Genomic DNA, 20,212 nt, shown 5'->3' with positions numbered 1-20,212 from the left:
ACACCTGACCTACCTACCTAATCCCATTTACCAGCACTTGGCCCATAGCCTTGAATGTTATGACATGCCAAATGCTCATCCAGGTACTTTTTAAGGGAGGTGAGGCAACCAGCCTCCACCACCCTCCCAGGCAGTGCATTCCAGACCGTCACTACCCTCTGGGTAAAAACGTTGTTCCTCACATCCCCCCTAAACCTCCTGTCCCTCACCTTGAACTTATTCCCCCTTGTGACTGACCCTTCAGTTAAGGGGAACAGCCGCTCCCTATCCACCCTGTCCATGCCCCTCATAATCTTGTACACCTCCATCAGATCACCCCTCAGTCTTCTCTGCTCCAACGAAAACAACCCAAGTCTATCCAACCTCTCTTCATAACTTAAATGTTTCATCCCAGGCAACATCCTGGTGAATCTCCTCTGCACCCCCTCCAGTGCAATCACATCCTCCCTATAATGTGGTGACCAGAACTGCACACAGTACTCCAGCTGTGGCCTCACCAAGGTTCTATACAATTCCAACATGACCTCCCTACTTTTGTAATCTATGCCTCGATTGATAAAGGCAAGTGTCCCATATGCCTTTTTCATCACCCCACTAACGTGCCCCTCTGCCTTCAGAGATCTATGGACACACACACCAAGGTCCCTTTGTTCCTCAGAACTTCCTAGTGTCATGCCGTTCATTGAATACTTTCTTGTCAAATTACTCCTTCCAAAGTGTATCGCCTCACACTTTTCAGGGTTAAATTCCATCTGCCACTTATCTCCCCATTTGACCATCCTGTCTATATCTTCCTGTAGCCCAAGACACTCAATCTCACTGTTAACCACCCGGTCAATCTTTGTGTTGTCCGCAAACTTACTAATCCCGCCCCCCACATAATCATCTATGTCGTTTATATAAATGACAAATAATAGGGGATCCAGCACACATCCCTGTGATACGCCACTGGACACTGGCTTCCAGTTACTAAAGCATCCTTCTGTCATCGCCCTCTGCCTCCTACAACTAAGCCAATTTTGAATCCACCTTATCAAATTACCCCGTATCCCATGTGCATTTGCCTTCTTTATAAGTCTCCCATGTGGGACCTTGTCAAAGGCTTTGCTGAAATCCATATAAACTACATCAACTGCACTACCCTCATCTACACAATAGGTTACTCCCTCAAAAAATTCAATCAAATTTGTTAGGCATGACCTCCCTCTGACAAAGCCATGCTGACTATCCCTGATCAAACCTTGCCTCTCCAAGTGGAAATCTCCTTCAGAAATTTCCCCGATAGTTTCCCTATCACTGACGTGAGACTCACTGGCCAGTAGTTCCCTGGCTTATTTCTTCAACCCTTCTTAAATAGCGGAACCACATTAGCTGTTCTCCAATCCTCTGGCACCTCCCCCATGGCCAGAGAGCAATTAAAAATTTGGGTCAGAGCCCCTGCGATCTCCTCCCTTGCCTCCCTCAGCAGTCTGGGACACAAATCATCCAGACCTGGAGATTTGTCCACTTTTAAGCCTGCCAACACCTCCAATACCTTTTCACTCCGTATATCAATTTGCTTAAGAACCTCGCAGTCTTTCTCCCCGAGTTCGATACCTTCATCCTCATTCTCTTGGGTGAAGATGGACATGAAGTATTCGTTCAACACTCTACCGATGTCCTCTGGCTCCACCCATAGATTGCTCCCTTGGTCCCTTATGGGCCCTACTCTTTCCCTGTTTATCCTCTTCCCATTGATATACTTATAGAGTATCTTGGGATTTTCCCTACTTTTACCAGCCAGAGCTTTCTCATATCCCCTCTTTGCTCTCCTAATTGCTATCTCAAGCTCCACCCAGCACTTTCTGTATTCCACTAATGCCTACGCTGATTTGCACCCCTTGTATCTGCTAAAAGCCTCTCTTTTCCTTCTCATCGTAACCTGAACATCTTTGGTCATCCATGGTTCTCTGGGCTTGTTACTCCTTCCTATCACCCTAGAGGGAACGTGTTCAGCCTGCACTCTCCCCATTTTCTTTTTGAAAACCCCCCACTGCTCCTCTGTAACTTTCCCCACAAGTAACTGTTCCCAGTCTACCTTGGCCAGATCCTGCCTTATTTTACTAAAATCCACTCTCCCCTAATCCAAAACATTTTTTTGCAACTTGTCGATTTCTTTGTCCATAACAAACTTAAACTGTACCAAACTCTTTTCTTCTCCGCTGATGGTGCCAGACCTGCTGAGTTTTTCCAGGTAACTCTGTTTTTGTTTTAAACTGTACCATGTTGTGGTTGCTATCGCTAAAATGCTCACCTACCACCACCTCAGCCACCTGTCCAGCTTCATTCCCCAGAATTAGGTCCAGCACTGTGCCGTGCCATTTTGGACCCTCTACATATTGACCTAAAAAGTTCTCCTGTACACATTTCAAGAAATACACTCCATCCAAGCCCTTAACGCTATGTCTATCCCAATTAATGTTGGGAAAGTTGAAATCACCTAATATTATTGTTATTGTTTTTACACACCTCCACAAATTGTGCACATATTTGCTCCTCAATTTCCCGTTGACTATCTGGGGGTCTATAATTAACACCTAATAATGTGGTTGCCCCTTTTTTATTCCTAAGCTCTACCCACAAAGCTTCATTTGATGTCCCCTCCAAGATATCATCTCTCCTTGCTGCAGTAACTGACTCCTTAACTAATAATGCAATGCCTCCTCCTCTTTTACCCCCTCCCCTGTCTCACCTGAAGATTCTATATCCCGGAATGTTGAGCTGCCAATCCTGCCCTTCCCTCAACCACGTCTCTGTGATGGCTACTATATCACAATTCCACATGTCAATCCTCACCCTTAACTCATCCGTTTTACCTGTAATACTCCTGGTATTAAGGTAGAGGCCACCCAGCCTTGTCTTACTCCCTTGAAGCCTATTGCAGCTGTACTCCCTCTGACTTGATTGTTTTACTGTATTATGATGTGTCCCTATTCTGCTAACATTCTGTGTCCCCTCCCACTGCCAAATTTATTTAAACTCCTCCCAATAGCACTAGCAAACATGCCCACAAGGATGTTAGTCCCGCTCTGGTTTAGATGTAGATCCCATTTGTACAGGTCCCACCTTCCCCAGAAACGGTCCCAGTGATCCAGGAATCTAAAACCCTCCCTCCTACAACAACTCTTGAGCCACATATTCATCTGTGCTATTCTCCTATTTCTGAGCTCACTAGCACGTGACACTGGGAGTAATCCAGAGATTACAACCCGAGAGGTCTTGCTTTTTAGTCTACTGCCTAACTCCCTGAATTCTTGATGCAAGACCTCATCCCTCTTTCTACCTATGTCATTGGTACCAACATGTACCATGACCTCTGCCTTATCACCCTCCCCCTTCAGGATGCCCTGCAGCCGTTCAGTGACATCCCGGACCCTGGCACCAGGGAGGCAACATACCATCCTGGAGTCACGTTGACGGCCACAGTAGTGCCTATCTGTTCCCCTGACTATAGTATCCCTTATTGCTATTGCTCTTCCTCCCTTGCTCCCCTCCTGTACAGAGAGGCTGCTTGTGGTGCCAGAAGCTTGGCTCTGTCCGCACTCCCTGGAGGAACCAGCGCCCTCATCAGCCTCCAAAATGGAATACCGATTTGTGAGCGGGACCCCAGGGGACTCCTGAACTACCTGCCTGTTTCTTTTGGACTGCCTGGTGGTCACCCATTCCCTTCCTTCCTCCCTCAAGTCCCTTCATCTGCAGTGTGACTACCTATCTAAACGTGCTATCCACGATGCTCTCAGACTCGCGGATGCTCCACAGTGTCCCCAACCGCCGTTCCAGCTCTGAAGCCCTAGCTTCCAGGAGCTGCGGCTGGACACACTTCCTGCACACATGCTGGTCCTGGACACTGGAAATGTCCCCAGCTTCCCACATGGAGCATGAGAGCACACCACGGCTTTGAGCACTCCTGCCATGACTTATCCCTTTAAATTAAACCTTTTAAGTCAATTACTCTAGGGCCATTCTTTCCTGATCCTCGTTACTGTCGAGTATACAAACTGTAAACCACAAAAAGACCTTAAACTATAAGCGATGAAAGTAGTAAATACCTTACCCACTACTTACCAGTGATTCCTTTCCCTTGTAGCCTCTCCTGCGGCAGCACGCTCTGAAGATTTAAGAAGTTGGATAGCAAGGAAAAAATGCAAAGAGCACCTCATCCCCTATGCACCGATTTCCCACTTTGCACCAAATTCCAAATACCCACTTTGGCTGTGCCCCACTCAGGATGTGCTCTCGCTCCTGTTTGGGAAAATTGCCCATCACAGGGGTTCAATTTATTTTTGACAATGATATAACTGGGCCACAGATGTGGGTAATGCCTATGCTGGTTGAGCAGCCTGTAGAGGTGTTCTCAACAGAAGTCCTGCAGAAGGAGCATCCTGGATTGTTTCCAGATTGCATGATAACAAGATCACAGGCTCACAGGTTGAAACAAGAACGGGAAATTAAAAGGCAGGCAGAAGGTATTTAAGTTCAATTAGCTGACACTGTTTTTGATAACATTGTTCAGGAAGAAAGAATGGAGGATAATGCAGCTGAGGTATTTATCTCAAGGCACTTGGTAGAGTAACACAAAATGGATATGCAAATAAGACAGTTTTATCAAACAGCTTACTCAGAAACAGGCAGAGTGTACTCCAGAATCATAGAGTCACAGTGTTCATCTAAATACTTCTTAAATGTAGTGAGGGTTCCTGCCTCTACCACCCCCTCAGGCAGAGTGTTCCAAATTCCAACCACCCCCTGGGTGAAAAAACTTTTCCTCAAATCCCCTCTAAACCTCCTGCCACTTACCTTAAATCAATGCCCCCTGGTTATTGACACCTCCACTAAGGGGAAAAGTTTCTTCCTATCTACCCTATCTATGCCCCTCATAATTTTATATACCTCGATCAGGTAATGTTATTACATGAAGGGTAGTGTTTTAATGAGGAAGTGGCACCGTATCAGGTTTCAGCAGATGAAAACTGGGTGGAAGCACACCAGATTGTCATACCATTTGGATATAGAAATGAGATCCTGAGGATAGCTCATGAAATTCCAATGGGGGGACATTTACAAATCAGAAAGACACAAGCAAAAATACAAAAACATTTTTATTGGCCTGGATTGCGAAGAAATGTAGTCAAATTCTGTTGAACATGTCATACATGTCAGGTGATAGGGAAACCACAAGCAGCGATTAAGCCGGCACCTTTAATTCCAATATCAGCATTTGAAGAACCTTTTACTAGGGCCATGATTGATTGCATAGGACTCCTCCGTAAGACTAAAAGTGGAAATCAGTACTTATGAACAATAATGGATGTGTCTACAAGGTTTCCTGAACAATACCTTGGAGAAATATTACAACAAAGAGAATTGTGGAAGAGTTGACTAAATTTCTTTACAAGATATGGTTTACTAAAAGAAATACAATCAGATCAGGGTTCAAATTTCATGTCACAGCTGCTTAAGGAAGCGATGAACAGTTTGGAGATAAAAATGTTTAAGTCAACAGCTTATCATCCAGAGTCACAAGGGGCTTTGGAAAGATAGCATCAAACTTCTTAAATATATTCAGTGACTTGGCCTCCACAGCCTTCTGTGGTAGAGAATTCCACAGGTTCACCACCCTCTGAGTGAAGTTTCTCCTCTTCTCAGTCCTAAATGGCCTACCCCGTATCCTGAGATTTGTTCTAGACCCCCAGTCAGAGGAAACATCATCCCTGCATCCAATCTGTCCAGTTCTGTCAGAATTTTATGTTTCAATGGGATCTCCTCTCATTCTTCTAAACTGCAGTGAATAGAAGCCTAGTCGGCCCAATCTCTCATCATAGGACAATCCTGCCATCCCAGGGATCAATCTGGTGAACTTTCGCTTCACTCCCTCTATGGCAAGTATATCCTTTCTTAGGTAATGAGACCAAAACTGCACACACTGCTCCAGGTGTGGTCCCACCAAGGCCCTGTACAGCTGCAGTAAGACGTCTTTGCTCCTGTACTCGAGTGCTCTCGCAATAAAGGCCAGCATACCATTTGCCTTCTTAACTACTTGCTACATCTGCATGCTTGCTTTCAGTGATTGTTGTATAAGGACACCTAGGTCCCTTTGAACATCAACATTTCCCAATCTATCACCATTTAAATAATACACTGCCATTCTATTCGTCCTACCAAAGTGGATAACTTCACACTTATTCACATTACACTGCAACTACCATGTATTTGCCCACTCACTCAGCCTGTCTAAATCACCTTGAAGCCCCTTAACACCCTCCTCATCGCTCACATCCCACCAAGTTTTGTGTCGTCAGCAAATTTGGAAATATTACACTTTGTTCCCTCATCCAAATACTGATATATATTGTGAATAACTGGGGCCCAAGCACTGATCCCTGCGGTTCCCCCCTAGTTTACCACCTGCCACTCCGACAGGCTATTTGAATGGGAAAGAACATGGCATATTGGAATATAATATGAAGTTATGCACTTTTGTGGAAAAAACAGACAGAATATTTCTTAAATGGTGAGAGGTTAGATAGTGTTGGTGTCCAATCAATAAGGAAGGTAAATGGCATGTTGGTCTTCATTGCAAAGGGATTTGAGTACAAGAGTAAAGATGTCTTGCTGTAATTGTACTGAGCCATGGTGAGACCACACCTGGAGTATTGTGTAGAGTTTTGGTCTCCTTACCTAAGGAAGGATGTACTTGCCATAGATGGAGTGCAATGGAGGTTCACCAGACTAATACCTGGGAAGGTGGGGGGGGGGGGAGGGGGGTGGGGATTGTCTTTTGAGGAGAGATTGAGGAAATTGGGCCTGTATTTTCAAGAGTTTTGAAGAAGGAGGTGATCTCATTAAAACTTACAAAATTCTTACTGGGTGTGACAAGGTAGATGAAAATAGGATGTTTCTCCTGGCTGATGAGCTCATAATAAGGTGCAGGCCATTTAAGACTGAGATGAGGAGGGATTTCTTCACTCAGGCAGTGGGGAATCTTTGGAATTCTCTGCCCCAGAGGCTGTGGGAGCTCAATCGTTGAGTATGTTCAAGGCACTAGATTTCTAGACACTAATGACATGAAGAGATACGAAATGGTGCAGGAGAGCGCCTTTGAGGCAGGTGAGCAGCCATGATCCAATCTAAAAGTGGAGCAGGCTTCATGGGTTGAATGGCTTAGTCCTGTAATCATGTTCCATCCGGCCTGGGACGGCGCTCGGAGCCCGATCCTCCCGGCCGGAGGGGAGCGCTCGGAGCCCGGTCCTCCCGGCCGGAGGGGGGCGCTCGGAGCCCGGTCCTCCCGGCCGGAGGGGGGCGCTCGGAGCCCGGTCCTCCCGGCCGGAGGGGGGCGCTCGGAGCCCGGTCCTCCCAGCCGGAAGTGGACGCGGATCCCTGAATTTATGTTTCCGGCTGAGCGTCAGCTTTAAAAATATCAAAGTTCAGAGGCGAAAAAGGTAAAATAGAGAAGAGATAGAGGAGAGAGATGGGGAGGGGGGTGAGTGGAGGGACGATTGGGGGGGTGAGGGAGGAGGGGAGGGGGTGAGTGGAGGGACGGTCGGGGGGGGGTGAGGGAGGAGGGGAGAGGGAGGAGGGGAGGGGGGGTGAGGGAGGAGGGGAGGGGGGTGAGGGAGGAGGGGAGGGGGGGTGAGGGAGGAGGGGAGGGGGGGTGAGGGAGGAGGGGAGGGGGTGAGGGAGGAGGGGAGGGGGTGAGGGAGGAGGGGAGGGGGTGAGTGGAGGGACGGTCGGGGGTGAGGGAGGGGAGGGGGTGAGTGGAGGGACGGTCGGGGTGAAGGAGGAGGGGAGGGGGTGAGTGGAGGGACGGTCGGGGGGGGTGAGGGAGGAGGGGAGGGTGTGAGGGGAGGGACGGTCTGGGGGTGAGGGAGGAGGGGATGGGGTGAGTGGAGGGACGGTCAGGGGGTGAGGGAGGAGGGGAGGGGGTGAGTGGAGGGATGGTCGGGGGGTGAGGGAGGAGAGGAGGTGAGTGGAGGGACGGTCGGGGGGGTGAGGGAGGAGGGGTGGGGGTGAGTGGAGGGACGGTCAAGGGGTGAGGGAGGAGAGAAGGGGTGAGCGGAGGGACGATCAGGGGGTGAGGGAGGAGGGGAGGGGTTGAGGGAGGAGGGGAGGGGGTGAGGGAGGAGGGGAGGGGGTGAGGGAGGAGGGGAGGGGGTGAGTGGAGGGACGGTCGGGGGGTTGAGGGAGGAGGGGAGGGGCTGAGGGAGGAGGGGAGGGGCTGAGGGAGGAGGAGTGTGGCTGAGGGAGGAGGAGTGTGGCTGAGGGAGGAGGGGAGGGGCTGTGTGGAGGGACGGTCGGGGGTGAGGGAGGGGAGGGGGTGAGTGGAGGGACGGTCGGGGTGAGGGGGATGAGGGAAGAGGGGGTGAGGCAGGAGGGGAGGGGGTGAGGGGGTGAGTGGAGGGAGGGTCGGGGGGGTGAGGGAGGAGGGGAGGGGGTGCGTGGAGGGACGGTCGGGGGTGAGGGAGGGGAGGGGGTGAGTGGAGGAACGGTCAGGGGGTGAGGGAGGAGGGGAGGGGGTGAGTGGAGGGACAGTCGGGGGGTGAGGGAGGAGAGGAGGGGGTGAGTGGAGGGACGGTTGAGGGGTGGGAGGAGAGGAGGGGTGAGTGGAGGGATGGTCGAGGGGTGAGGGAGGAGGGGAGGGGGTGAGTGGAGGGACGGTCGGGGGGTGAGTGGAGGGATGGTCGGGGAGTGAGGGCGGGGATGGGGTGAGTGGGGCGACAGTCAAGGGGTGAGGGCGGGGAGGGGGTGAGTGGAGCGACGGTCAGGGGGTGAGGGAGGAGGGGGGGTGAGGGAGGAGGGGGGGTGAGGGAGGAGGGGGCTGAGGGTGGAGGGGAGGGGGCTGAGGGAGGAGGGAAGGGAGCTGAGGGAGGAGGGGAGGGGCTGAGGGAAGAGGGGAGGGGCTGAGTGGAGGGACGGTCAGGGGGTGAGGGGGGTGAGGGAGGAGGGGATGGGGTGAGTGGTGGGAGGGTTGGGGGGGTGTGGGAGGAGGGGAGGAGGTGTGTGGAGGGACGGTCGGGGGGCTGAGGGAGTGGGGGAGGGGGCGAGGGAGGAGTTGAGGGGGTGAGTGGAGGGACGTTCGGGGTGAGGGAGGGGAGGAGTGAGTGGAGGGACGGTCAGGGGGTTGAGGAGGGGGGTGGAGGGAGGAGGGTGGGTGAAGGAGGAGGGTAGGGGGTGAAGGAGGAGGGTGGGTGAAGGAGGAGGGTAGGGGGTGAAGGAGGAGGGTGGGGGGTGAAGGAGGAGGGTGGGGGGTGAAGGAGGAGGGTAGGGGGTGAAGGAGGAGGGTAGGGGGTGAAGGAGGAGGGTAGGGGGTGAAGGAGGAGGGTAGGGGGTGAAGGAGGAGGGTAGGGGGTGAAGGAGGAGGGTAGGGGGTGAAGGAGGAGGGTAGGGGGTGAGTGCAGGGAGGGTCGGGGGGTGTGGAGGGAGGGTCGGGGGGTGTGGAGGGAGGGTCGGGGGGGTGAGGGAGGAGGGGAGTGGGTGAGTGGAGGGATGGTCGGGTGGTGAGGGAGGAGGGGAGGGGGTGAGTGGAGGGATGGTTGGTAGGGTGAGGGAGGAAGGGGGGTTTTTTTTAAATTCAAGTGATGTGGACATCGATGGCTAGGCCAACATTTATTGCCCATCCCTGTGGAGGGCTGAGGGTGGGAAGGGTGCGATTATATGGGTCGAATGGACGGAGGGATGAGGAATGGAGAGGGGAGGAGTGAGGGAACAGGATGGAGAGTGAAAACATGTGAAGGAAGAGGAAGAGAGAGATGGGGGTAAAATGGTGAGGAGCGTGTGTTGCCTGGGGTTAAGCAGCTGCCCAAATCTCTGGGCAGGGGTCTCAATCCTTGAGTCTTTATTGGGTCTTGAAGCGGCCGAAGTGGAGTCATGTCCAGGATAGGGTGGGGAACGATGAGATGGGGTGTGTGGGTGGGGGAGATTAAGGTGTGGGGGCTTTGAGGGCGGGGAGGAAAGGGAGGGGAGAGAGAGCAGTTCTGGGGAGTTGTGGATTTTCTTGATGATATGAATGCTTTTTGGTTTTCAGCCAAGATCGAAATGACTGATCCTGATATCGGGGCTGTAATGGGATTCTCCGGGTTTGGTGAGTGGCTGCAACTGACACGAGTGGAAGATGGTAGACATAGTGTTAAGGGCTTGGATGGAGTGGTTTTCTTGAAATGTTTACAGGAGAAAATTTTGGGTCAATATGTAGAGGGTCCAACAAGAGACGGTGCATTGCTGGACCTAATTCTGGGGAATGAAGCTGAACAGGTGGCTGAGGTGGTGGAGGAGCATTTTAGTGATAACGACCACAACATGGCACATTTTAAGCTTGTTATGGGCAAAGAAATTGACATGTTGCAAAAAAATTGTTTTGGATTGAGTGGATTTTAGTAAAATAAGGCAGGATCTGGCCAAAGTAGACTGGGAACAGTTACTTGTGGGGAAATCTACAGAGGAGCAGTGGAGGGTGTTCAAAAAGGAAATGGGGAGAGTGCAGACTCAACATGTTCCCTCTAGGGTGATAGGAAGGAGTAACATGCCCAGAGAACCATGGATGACCAGAGATATTCAGGATACGATGAGAAGGATAAGAGAGGCTTTTAGCAGGTACAAGGGGAGCAAATCAGCAGACGCATTAGTAGAGTACAGAAAGTGCAGGGTGGAGCTTAAGAAAACAATTAGGAGAGCAAAAAGGGGATATGAGAAAGCTCTGGCTGGTAAAAGTAGAGAAAATCCCAAGATATTCTATGAATATATCAATGGGAAGAGGATAACCAGGGAAAGAGTAGGGCTCATTGTGGACCAAGGGGGCAATCTATGGGTGGAGCCAGAGGTAGAGTGTTGAATGAATACTTCACATCCGTCTTCACCCAACAGAATGAGGATGAAGGTATGGAACTCGAGGAGAGAGACTGTGAGGTTCTTGAGCAAATTGATATGGGGAGTGACAAGGTATTGGAGGTGTTAGCAGGCTGAAAAGTGGACAGATCTCCAGGTCCGGATGATTTGTGTCCCATACTGCTGAGGGAGGCAAGGGAGGAGATAGCAGGAGCTCTGACCCAAACTTTGGAACTCTTCTTCAAAAGGCAGTAGAAGCAGAGTCTGAATATTTTTAAGGCAGAGCTACATAAATTCTTGATAAGCAAGGGGGTGAAAGGTTATCGGGGGTAGGCAGGAATGTGGAGTTGAGGTTACAGTCAGATCAGCCATGATCTTACTGAATGGCGGAGCAGGCTCAAGGGGCTGAGTGGCCTATTCCTGCTCCTGACTTGTGTGTTCATATGTAAGAGAAGCTCCAAGAGATCCAACAATATGCTCACCGTCATGACCTGCAAAGCCTTTTTGAAACCACCAGGGCATCTATAAACCGAGGCCAAATGGACAAATTTCCCTGCAGTCATCGTATGATGTTTCTCTACTTATGACAACGTCATCCATCAACACTGGAAAGAACATTGTGAACAACTCAACTATGAATCCAAAGTGGCATCCGATACTCACCAGGGTATTCCCCAGTACCCTGTGGTCGAATCCATAGGTGAACCACCATTGGTAGGAGAACTGCAACAAGCAACAGATGAAGAACAATAAAGGCAGAGTATTCCAACTGAGGTCTTCAAAGCCAGAGGACCGTCTGACATGGTCTTTGTTGCCAGAGCTGTTCCAGTACAGCTATGTAACACTGGCATCTACCCGGCATGTGGAAAATTCCTCAGGTATGTCCTGTACTCAAAAAGCAGGACAAATCCAACCTGGCCAGTTACCACCCCATCAATCTGCTCTCAATCATCAGCAAAGTGATGGAAGGGGTCACTGACAGTGCTGTTCTTGGGCATTTAGTCAGCAATAAACTGCTCATTGACACTCAGTTTGGATTTCACCAGGGCCACTCAGCTCTTGACCTCATTTGAGCCTTGGACCAAACATGGGCAAAAAAGCTGAACTGAAGAGGTGAGAGAGACTGCTCTTGACATCAAGGCAGCGTTTTACTGAGTGTGGCAATGTGCTAGTTCGGCCTTCTACAAAATACCACAATGAGTGTTTGATAATAAGTATCTTGAGATCATAAGAAATAGAATCAGGAGAAGCCCAGTTGCCCATCGAGCCTGCTGTATTATTCAGTAAGATCATGACTGATCTGATTGTGTCCTTAACTTAACTTTCCGGCTTGTCCCCTGTAACTCTTAACTCCCTTGACAATCAAAAATCAGTCTCACTCAGCCTTGAATATATTCAGTGACCCAGCCTCCACTGCTCTCTGGTAAAGAGAATTCCAAAGACTAACGGCCCACTGAGAGAAGAAATTCTTCCTCATTTCTGTCTTAAATGGGAGACCCCTTATTTTTGTGCCTCCTCGTTTGAGATTCCTCTGGTGCATCCTCGGGATTCAATTGGAGGACACAGCAAATGCTCGTGTCCTTCTTGACGTCAGACCTATAATCATTAAGGCAAAACTGCAAAATCAACCACAATGGACTGGACACAGTTTTCGGCCATCTGGACACTGTCTCCCCACTAGTTTCTGTTCTCTCAACTCTCAAATGGCCAATGTTGCAGGGGAGGACAAAGGAAACACTTCACAGACACTCAGAAGCTCCCCATGAAGCACAGCAGCATTGACAGTTTAATGTCTATGGAGGAGCTTGCTGCCAGTTGTTAAGAATGGCAGCAACTTGTCCATTAAACTTCAGCATGCCTTGAGTCACATCTTAGTAATGAGGCAGACTGATGGCAGAGAAGAAAAGGAAGCAAACACCACTAGTTCGTGGGATGTCCTGTCACATGTGCCCAAAGATCTAAGGGTCAAGAATCGGCCTGTTCAGTCACATAAAGACCCATGGCAAAAACCCGTGACCCTGAGTAAACAACATCCTCGAATTGAGGGATTGCTGACAAAAAATGTTTAAGGTGTTGGATAGGGTGCCAATCAAGCAGGCTGCTTTGTCCTGGATGGTGTTTTTAGAACTGTACTCATCCGGGCAAGTGGAGAGTGTTCCATCATAATCCTGACTTGTGCTTTGTAAACGGTGGACAGGTGCAGAATCTACACTAGCTACAGTATTGTCTGAACAGTTTGTTGGGCAGTGTTTGCTATTTTTTTCAGGAAAGACTTGAGATTGAGGTGATGAAAAGGAAAGATTTGGCCCAGTTCAGTGTGGAATTTCCATCAGGAAAATTAGTTGCCTTGGTCTCGCACCTTTTCCAACCCAGGTGTGTCGGAAAGTCATTTACAGCCATTAAAGTGCTTGTGATTTGTTGGCACATAACAAAACCCCACAAACATCAGAGAGAGATATGTGCAATTAGTCTGTTATGTGTTGATGGAGGAAATCTGGCTACAGGATACTAGGGCGAATGACCATTACCTCTTTAAACAGTAACATGGAATCTTTAAGACCTGCCTGAACATGAAGAAAGCAGCTTAGTTTAATGTACCATTGTAAAGAGGCCACTCCAATGGGACAGATTTCCCTTTATCCTGAGTCAGGAGTTTCAGGCCAGATTATGGGGCCCAAGTCATTGCAGTGGAACTTGGCAGTGAGATTGTTGACACTGAGCTGACAGACAAAGACTTTGAATGCTTTTCGGTTGGGTTTAATTACAAATGTTTGACTCTGCCCATTTCTGTTGTTCCTCTTTGTTAGTTTGTGTTTTTGACATTTTGAAATGTCATTGCAATGAATTGCTAGTGGCCCAGTGAAACACATTAGCAGTTGATATGTTAAAGTAGCACTAAATAAATGTAATTTGTTGTTTTTTCTCCCAGGAAAGAAAGCCAGAACCTTTGACTTGGAGGCTATATTTGAACAGACTCGTCGGACTGCCATTGAGCGGAGCAGGAAAGTGCTGGGTAAGATCAGGATTGTGGTTGGTATCTGGGGATGGGCTTGTGTGTCTCCCTACATTTTTACAAGCCAGTTCATCAGGAGTCTTAACTCAGTCATTGTGATACCTGGCTTGCCTTCATTCTTGTTTAATCTGAACATTTGATGTTTTTTATCGTCAGAGGAGCAGAGGAGTGTGGATGCATCCCAAGACTCACCAAGCTCCACTGGGAGATCAGATTCCCCCACGAGGAAAGGGTACCCTGGAGACTCTACCAGGTAGTAACCAAATAACTGGCCCCTCCCTGCTCACGTAGGGGTGTGTGTGCGCATGTGTGTTGGGTACGTTTGCGTGTTTGTGAGCATAAGATATAGGAGCAGCAGTAGACAACAGTGGCATTCTTGGTATGTTTAAGTTTTGCATTCCTTTTGAGGAGAGAAGAGCGGGTCCAGGACTGGTGTTTTAAACTTGGACGGCGGCAGTTATGAGGGCGTGAAAGCAGAGCTAGCTAAAGTGAACTGGCAAATGAGGTTAAGGGATAGGTCAATAGAAATGCTGTGGCAGCTGTTTAAAGGGATATTTCAAAATACACAGAATAGGTACAATCCAATGAGATAGAAAAGTTCCAAGAGGAGGGCCCACCATCCATGGTTAACTAAAAAAGTTAAAGGTAATATCAAGCTTAAAGAAAAAGCATTTAATTGCGCAAAGTCAGGTGTCAGGTCAGAAGATCGGACAGAAAAGATAGAACAGCAAAGAATGACAAAAAGATTAATAAGGAGGGAAAAGTTAGAGTATGAGAGAAAGCGAACTAGAAATTTTATAAATTTTATACAGTAAAAGTTTCTATAGATATTTAAATAAGAAAAGTTAACAAAGTGAGTGTTGGTCCTATAGAGAGTGCGTCTGGAGAATTAATGGAAAATAAGGAGATGGCAGATGAATTGAACAGGTATTTTGCGTTTGTCTTCACTATAGAGGATACAAGTAACATCCCAGAAATAGCTGTAAATCAGGAAATGGAAGGGAGGGAGGAACTCAGGAAAATTACAATCACCAGGGAAATGGTATTGAACAAATTGTTGGAGCCGCGGGCTGACAAATCCCCAGGTCTGGATGGACATCACCCTCGGGTCTAAAAAGAAGTGGCTAGTGAGATGGTTGATGGGTTGGCTTTAATTTTCCAAAATTCCCTAGATTTGGGGAAGGTTCCATTAGATCAGAAAATAGCAAATATAACTTCTTTATTCATAAAGGGAGAGAAACTGAAAGCGGGAAACTGCAGGCTTGTTAGCTTAATATCTGTCATAGGGAAATTATTAAAGGCCATTATTAAAGATGTTATGGCAGGGCACTTAGAAAAATTCAAGGCAATCAGACAGAATCAGCATGGTTTTGTGAAAGTGAAATCATGTTTAACCAATTTATTGGAGTTTCTTGAAGGGATCACATGTGCTGTGGATAATGGGGAACCAGTGGATGTACTGTACTTAGATTTCCAGAAGGCATTTGATAAAGTGCTACATCAAAGGGTATTGCGGAAAATAAAAGCTCATGGTGTAGTGGATGACATATAGGCGTGGATAGAAGATTGGCTAGCTAACAGGAAGTAGAGTAGGCATAAATGGTTTTTTTTCTGGTTGGCAGGATGTGATGAGTGGGGTGCCAGAGGGATCAGTTCTGGGGCCTCAACTTTTTGCAATTAAAATAAATGACTTGGATGAAGGGACCGAAGGTGTGGTTGCTAAATTTGCTGATGGCACAAAGATTGGTAGGAAAGTAATGTGCAATTGCCCATTTTGGCAGGAAGAATAAAAAAGCATGTTATCTAAATGATTGCAGAGCTCTGAGATTCAGAGGGACCTGGGTGAATTCAAAAGTAGGGAGGTTATGTTTCAGTTGTACAGGACACTGGTGAGACCATGTCTGGAGTACTGTGTACAGTATTGGTCACCTTATTTAAGGAAAGATGTAAATGCATTTGAAGCAGTTCAGAGAAGGTTTACTGGACTAGTACCAGGAATGGGTGGGTTGTCTTACGAGGAAAGGTTCGACAGACTTGGCTTGTACCCACTGGAGTTTAGAAGAGTAAGAGGTAAGAGTAAGATGAAGTTGCAGTCAGATCAACCATGATATTGAATGGTGGAGCAGGCATGAGAGGCTGAGTGGCCTACTCTTGCTACTAATTCGTATGTTTGTATGTATGTCAAGCCTGCTGTACCATTGATTACGATCGTGGCTGATCATTGGCCTTAACTCCACTTTGCTGCCTTCCATTTTGTTCTTTCATGGGATCTGGGCGTCTCTGGCAAGCCCAGCATTTGTTGCCCATTCCTAATTGCCCTTGAACTGAGTGGCTTGCTAGGTTATTTCAGAGGCCAGTTAAGAATCAGCTGTATTGCTGTTGATCTGGAGTCATGTAGGACAGACATGCCAAGGATGGCAGATTTCCTCCCCTAAATGACATGGGTGAACCATAAGTGCATGCAAATTAGGAGCACTAGTAGGCCACTCGGCCCCTCGAGCCTGCTCCGCCATTCAATAAGATCATGGCTGATCTGATTGTAACCTCAACCCCACATTCCTGCTTACCACCAATTACCTTTGACCCCTCTAGAGGCTCTCCCATTGATATTTGATCACTTAGGCAAACTCATTGCCCAGAACCAGGTCCAAAAGTACATGTCCTCTCGTTGGACTAGAAGCATACTGCTGCAGAAAATTATCTTGAACACATTCCAGGAACTCTCATCCCTCTTGTCCCTTTTTACTATTCTTATCTCAGTCTATATTTGGATAATTGAAGTCCTCCCATTATGGTTACCCTATAATTCTTGCACTGCTCTCTAATTTCTTCCACTGCCTTTTGAGGAAGAGAGTTCCAAAGACTTCTGACCCTCTGAGAGAAAAAAATTCTCCTCATCTCTGTCTTAAATGAGCGACCCCTTATTTTTAAGCAGTGACCTTTAGTTCTAGATTCTCCCACTAGAAGAAATGTCCTCTCCACATCCAGCCTGTCAAGACCCCTCAGGATCTTAAAGGTTCAATTCAGTTGCCTCTTAGTCTTCTAAATTCCAGTGGGTACAAGCCTAGCCTGTCCAGCCTTTCCTCATAACACAACCCGTCCATTCCTGGTATTAGTCTAGTAAACCTTCTCTGAACTGCTACCGCATTTACATCTTTATATCCATTATAAAAGATTTAATAGCTGAGTATTTGGAAAACAGTGCACAATTGGACAGAGTCAGCATGGATTTATGAAAGGGAAATCATGCTTGACAAATCTACTGGAACTTTTCGAGAATGTAACTAGTAGGATTGATGAGGGGGAGCCAGTGGAAATGGTTTATTTCGACTTTCGGAAGGCCTTCGACAAAGTCCCACATAAGACATGAGCGTGTAAAATTAAAGCGCATGGGATTGGGGGTAGGGTATTGAGATGGATAGAAAACTGGTTGGCAGACAGGAAACTTAAAGAGTAGGAATAAACGGGTCTTTTTCTGAATGGCAGGCAGTGACTAGTGGGGTACCGCAGGGATTGGTGCTGGGACCCAGCTATTCCCAATATATGTTAATGATTTAGATGAGGGAACTAAATGTAATATCTCCATATTCGCAGATGACACAAAGCTGGGTGGCAGGGTGAGCTGTGAGGAGGATGCAGAGATGCTTCAGTGTGATTTGGACAAGCTGAGTGAGTGGGCAAATGCATGGCAGATGCAGTATGATGTGGGTATTATCCACTTTGGAAGCAAAAACAGGAAGGCAGATTATTATCTGAATGGCTATAAATTGAGAGAGGGGAATGTGCAATGAGACCTGGGTCTCCTTGTACACCAGTTGTTGAAGGTAAGCATGCAGGTGCAGCAGGCGGTAAAGAAGGCAAATGGTATGCTGGCCTTCATAGCCAGAGGATTTGAGTACAGGAACAGGGATGACTTGCTGCAATTATTCAGGGCCTTGGTGAGACCACATTTGGAATATTGCGTGCAATTTTGGTCTCCTTATCTGAGGAAGGATGTTCTTGCTGTAGAGGGAGTACAGCGAAAGTTTACCCGACTGATTCCTGGGATGGTGGGACTGACATATGAGGAGAGATTGAGTCGATTTGGATTATATTTGCTGGCCCCTGGTTGGTTCCAGAAAGTATTGTTCTAATAGACTGTCCTGAATACACTCGATGACCTCATACTCTAAGCTACCTTTGCCAATTAGATTGGTTCAATTTTTATGAAGATTTAATTCGCCCAGGGTTATTGTAGTTTCTTTCTTATAAGCTCCCGTCATACTCTCTCCTGCAGTGTTGTTGGTGTTGGGTTTTGTTTGTGCTACACATCTCATTATCGATTATCTCCTTGGCAGGTCGCCTGTTGACAGTGGGAGTGATGACAGTGACAGCTCAAGCGAAAGAATTGGTCCCCCTTTACCGCCCCAGCTCTGTAGATTGGCTATTGAGGAAGGGGAGAGTGCTGTGGGCCCCCCTCTACCCCCGGGATATGGTAAACCGCAAATTGAAACAGATGATGAGGAGGAGGACGAGGAAGAGGATGATGAGGATGAAGTGAGTGAGGTTATTTCCATTACGGGTTGTAGAACCAAGCATGGTACATCAATGAGGATAGTTCATTTGATGTAGTCTGTGTGGATTTTAGCAAGGCTTTGAATAGAGTCACAGATTTAAGGTCTTGGGCAAGAGATGAAGGGGGATGTAAGGAAATTTTTTGTGCAGTGAGTGGAAATGACCTGCAGCTCTCTGCCTGCAGGGGTGGTGGAAGCAGAGATAATGAATGATTTCAAAAGGGAATAGGATTGATAGAAATAAGCTTACAGGGCTACAGGAATAGAGCGGGGGAATGGGACTGATTGGACAGAGTCGGCATAATAATGAGCTGAATGGCCGCAAGCTGTGCTATTACACTCTCTTTATTTGTTTCATGGCGTGTGAGTGTCACTGACAAGACCAGCATTTGTTGCTGATCCCAAATTGCTTTTGAGAAAGTGATGTGTTCCCTCTTTAAACATTGCAACCCATCTGGCGTCGGCATACCCACAGTACTGTTAGGAAGGGCGTTGCAGGATTTTCACCCAACGAAAATGAAGGGACTGCAACTTAGACCCAAGTCAGGATGGTGTGTGGCTTGGAGGGGAATGTTGTTATGATCCCAGCTGATGTTAGTACTGGAAAAGTCCAATCCCGGGGTGCAACCTGGCTTGATAGATCTTAACTTTTATTTTTTTGTACAGCACAAAGTAAGATGGTTGTGGTTGTTGGAGGTCAATCATCTCAATTCCAGGACATCAGTGCAGGAGTTCCGTAGGGTGATGTCTTAAACCCAAACATCTTCAGCTGCTTCATCAGGGACTATCCTTCCATCATAAGGTCAGAAGTGGAGATGTTCCCTGATGATTGCACAATGTTCAGCACCATTTGCGACTCCTCAGATACTGAAGCAGTCCATGTCCAAATGCAGCAAGACCTGGACAATATTCAGGCTTGGGCTGACAAGTGGCAAGTAACATTTGCGCCCCACAACTGCCAGGCAATGACCATCTCAACAAGACAGAATCTAACCATCGCCCCTTGATGTTCAATGGCATTACCATCGCTGAATCCCCCACTATCAACATCCTGGGGGTTACCATTGACCAGAAACTGAATTGGACTAGCCATATAAATACTGTGGTTACAAGAGCAGGTCAGATGCTAGGAATCCTGCGGCGAATAACTCATCTCCTGACAGAACAAAAATGCAGAGTATTACTTAAATGGAGAACGGCTGCATAATTCTGAGGTGCAGAGGGGTCTAGGTGTTCCAACATGAGTCACAAAAAGTTAGTATGCAGGTACTGCAAGTAATTAAGAAGTCTAATGGAATACTATCCTTTATTATGAGAGAGATTGAACATAAAAGTAAGGATCTTCACATCTGCCTTCACCCAAGAGAATGAGGATGAAGGTATTGAACTTAGGGAGAGAGACTGCGAGGTTCTTGAGCAAATTGATATAGAGAGTGACAAGGTATTGGAGGTGTTGGCAGGCTTAAAAGTGGACCAATCTCCAGGTCCGGATGATTTGTGTCCCAGACTGCTGAGGGAGGCAAGGGAGGAGATCGCAGGGGCTCTGACCCAAATTTTTAATTCCTCTTTGGCCACGGGGGAGGTGCCAGAGGACTGGAGAACAGCTAACGTGATTCCGCTATTTAAGAAGGGTTGTAGAGATAAGCCAGGGAACTACAGACCAGAGAGTCTCATGTCAGTGGTAGGGAAACTATTGGAGAAACTTCTGAAGAAGAGAATCTATCTCCACTTGATGAGGCAAGGTTTGATCAGGGATAGTCAGCATGACTTTGTTAGGGGGAGGTCATGC

At 47.8% G+C, this 20,212-nt stretch overlaps 1 protein-coding gene across 1 annotated transcript in view; it reads left to right on the top strand.

The window, feature by feature from the left end:
* Positions 1–7,309: 7,309 nt before the first annotated feature.
* Positions 7,310–20,212, top strand: part of wdr70 (WD repeat domain 70) — a 156,358-nt gene continuing 143,455 nt past the window's right edge. The window contains exons 1-5 of the mRNA XM_078560030.1: positions 7,310–7,478; positions 10,061–10,117; positions 13,787–13,870; positions 14,027–14,123; positions 18,208–18,406. Coding sequence (XP_078416156.1) covers positions 10,072–10,117; positions 13,787–13,870; positions 14,027–14,123; positions 18,208–18,406 — 426 coding nt within the window. The 5' untranslated portion in view covers positions 7,310–7,478; positions 10,061–10,071. The remainder of the gene's footprint in view (positions 7,479–10,060; positions 10,118–13,786; positions 13,871–14,026; positions 14,124–18,207; positions 18,407–20,212) is intronic.

This window comes from Cetorhinus maximus, chromosome 2 (genome assembly GCF_964194155.1).
Source record: "Cetorhinus maximus chromosome 2, sCetMax3.hap1.1, whole genome shotgun sequence".
Taxonomy (NCBI): domain Eukaryota; kingdom Metazoa; phylum Chordata; class Chondrichthyes; order Lamniformes; family Cetorhinidae; genus Cetorhinus; species Cetorhinus maximus.
This window is presented reverse-complemented; position numbering and strand designations above follow the sequence as displayed.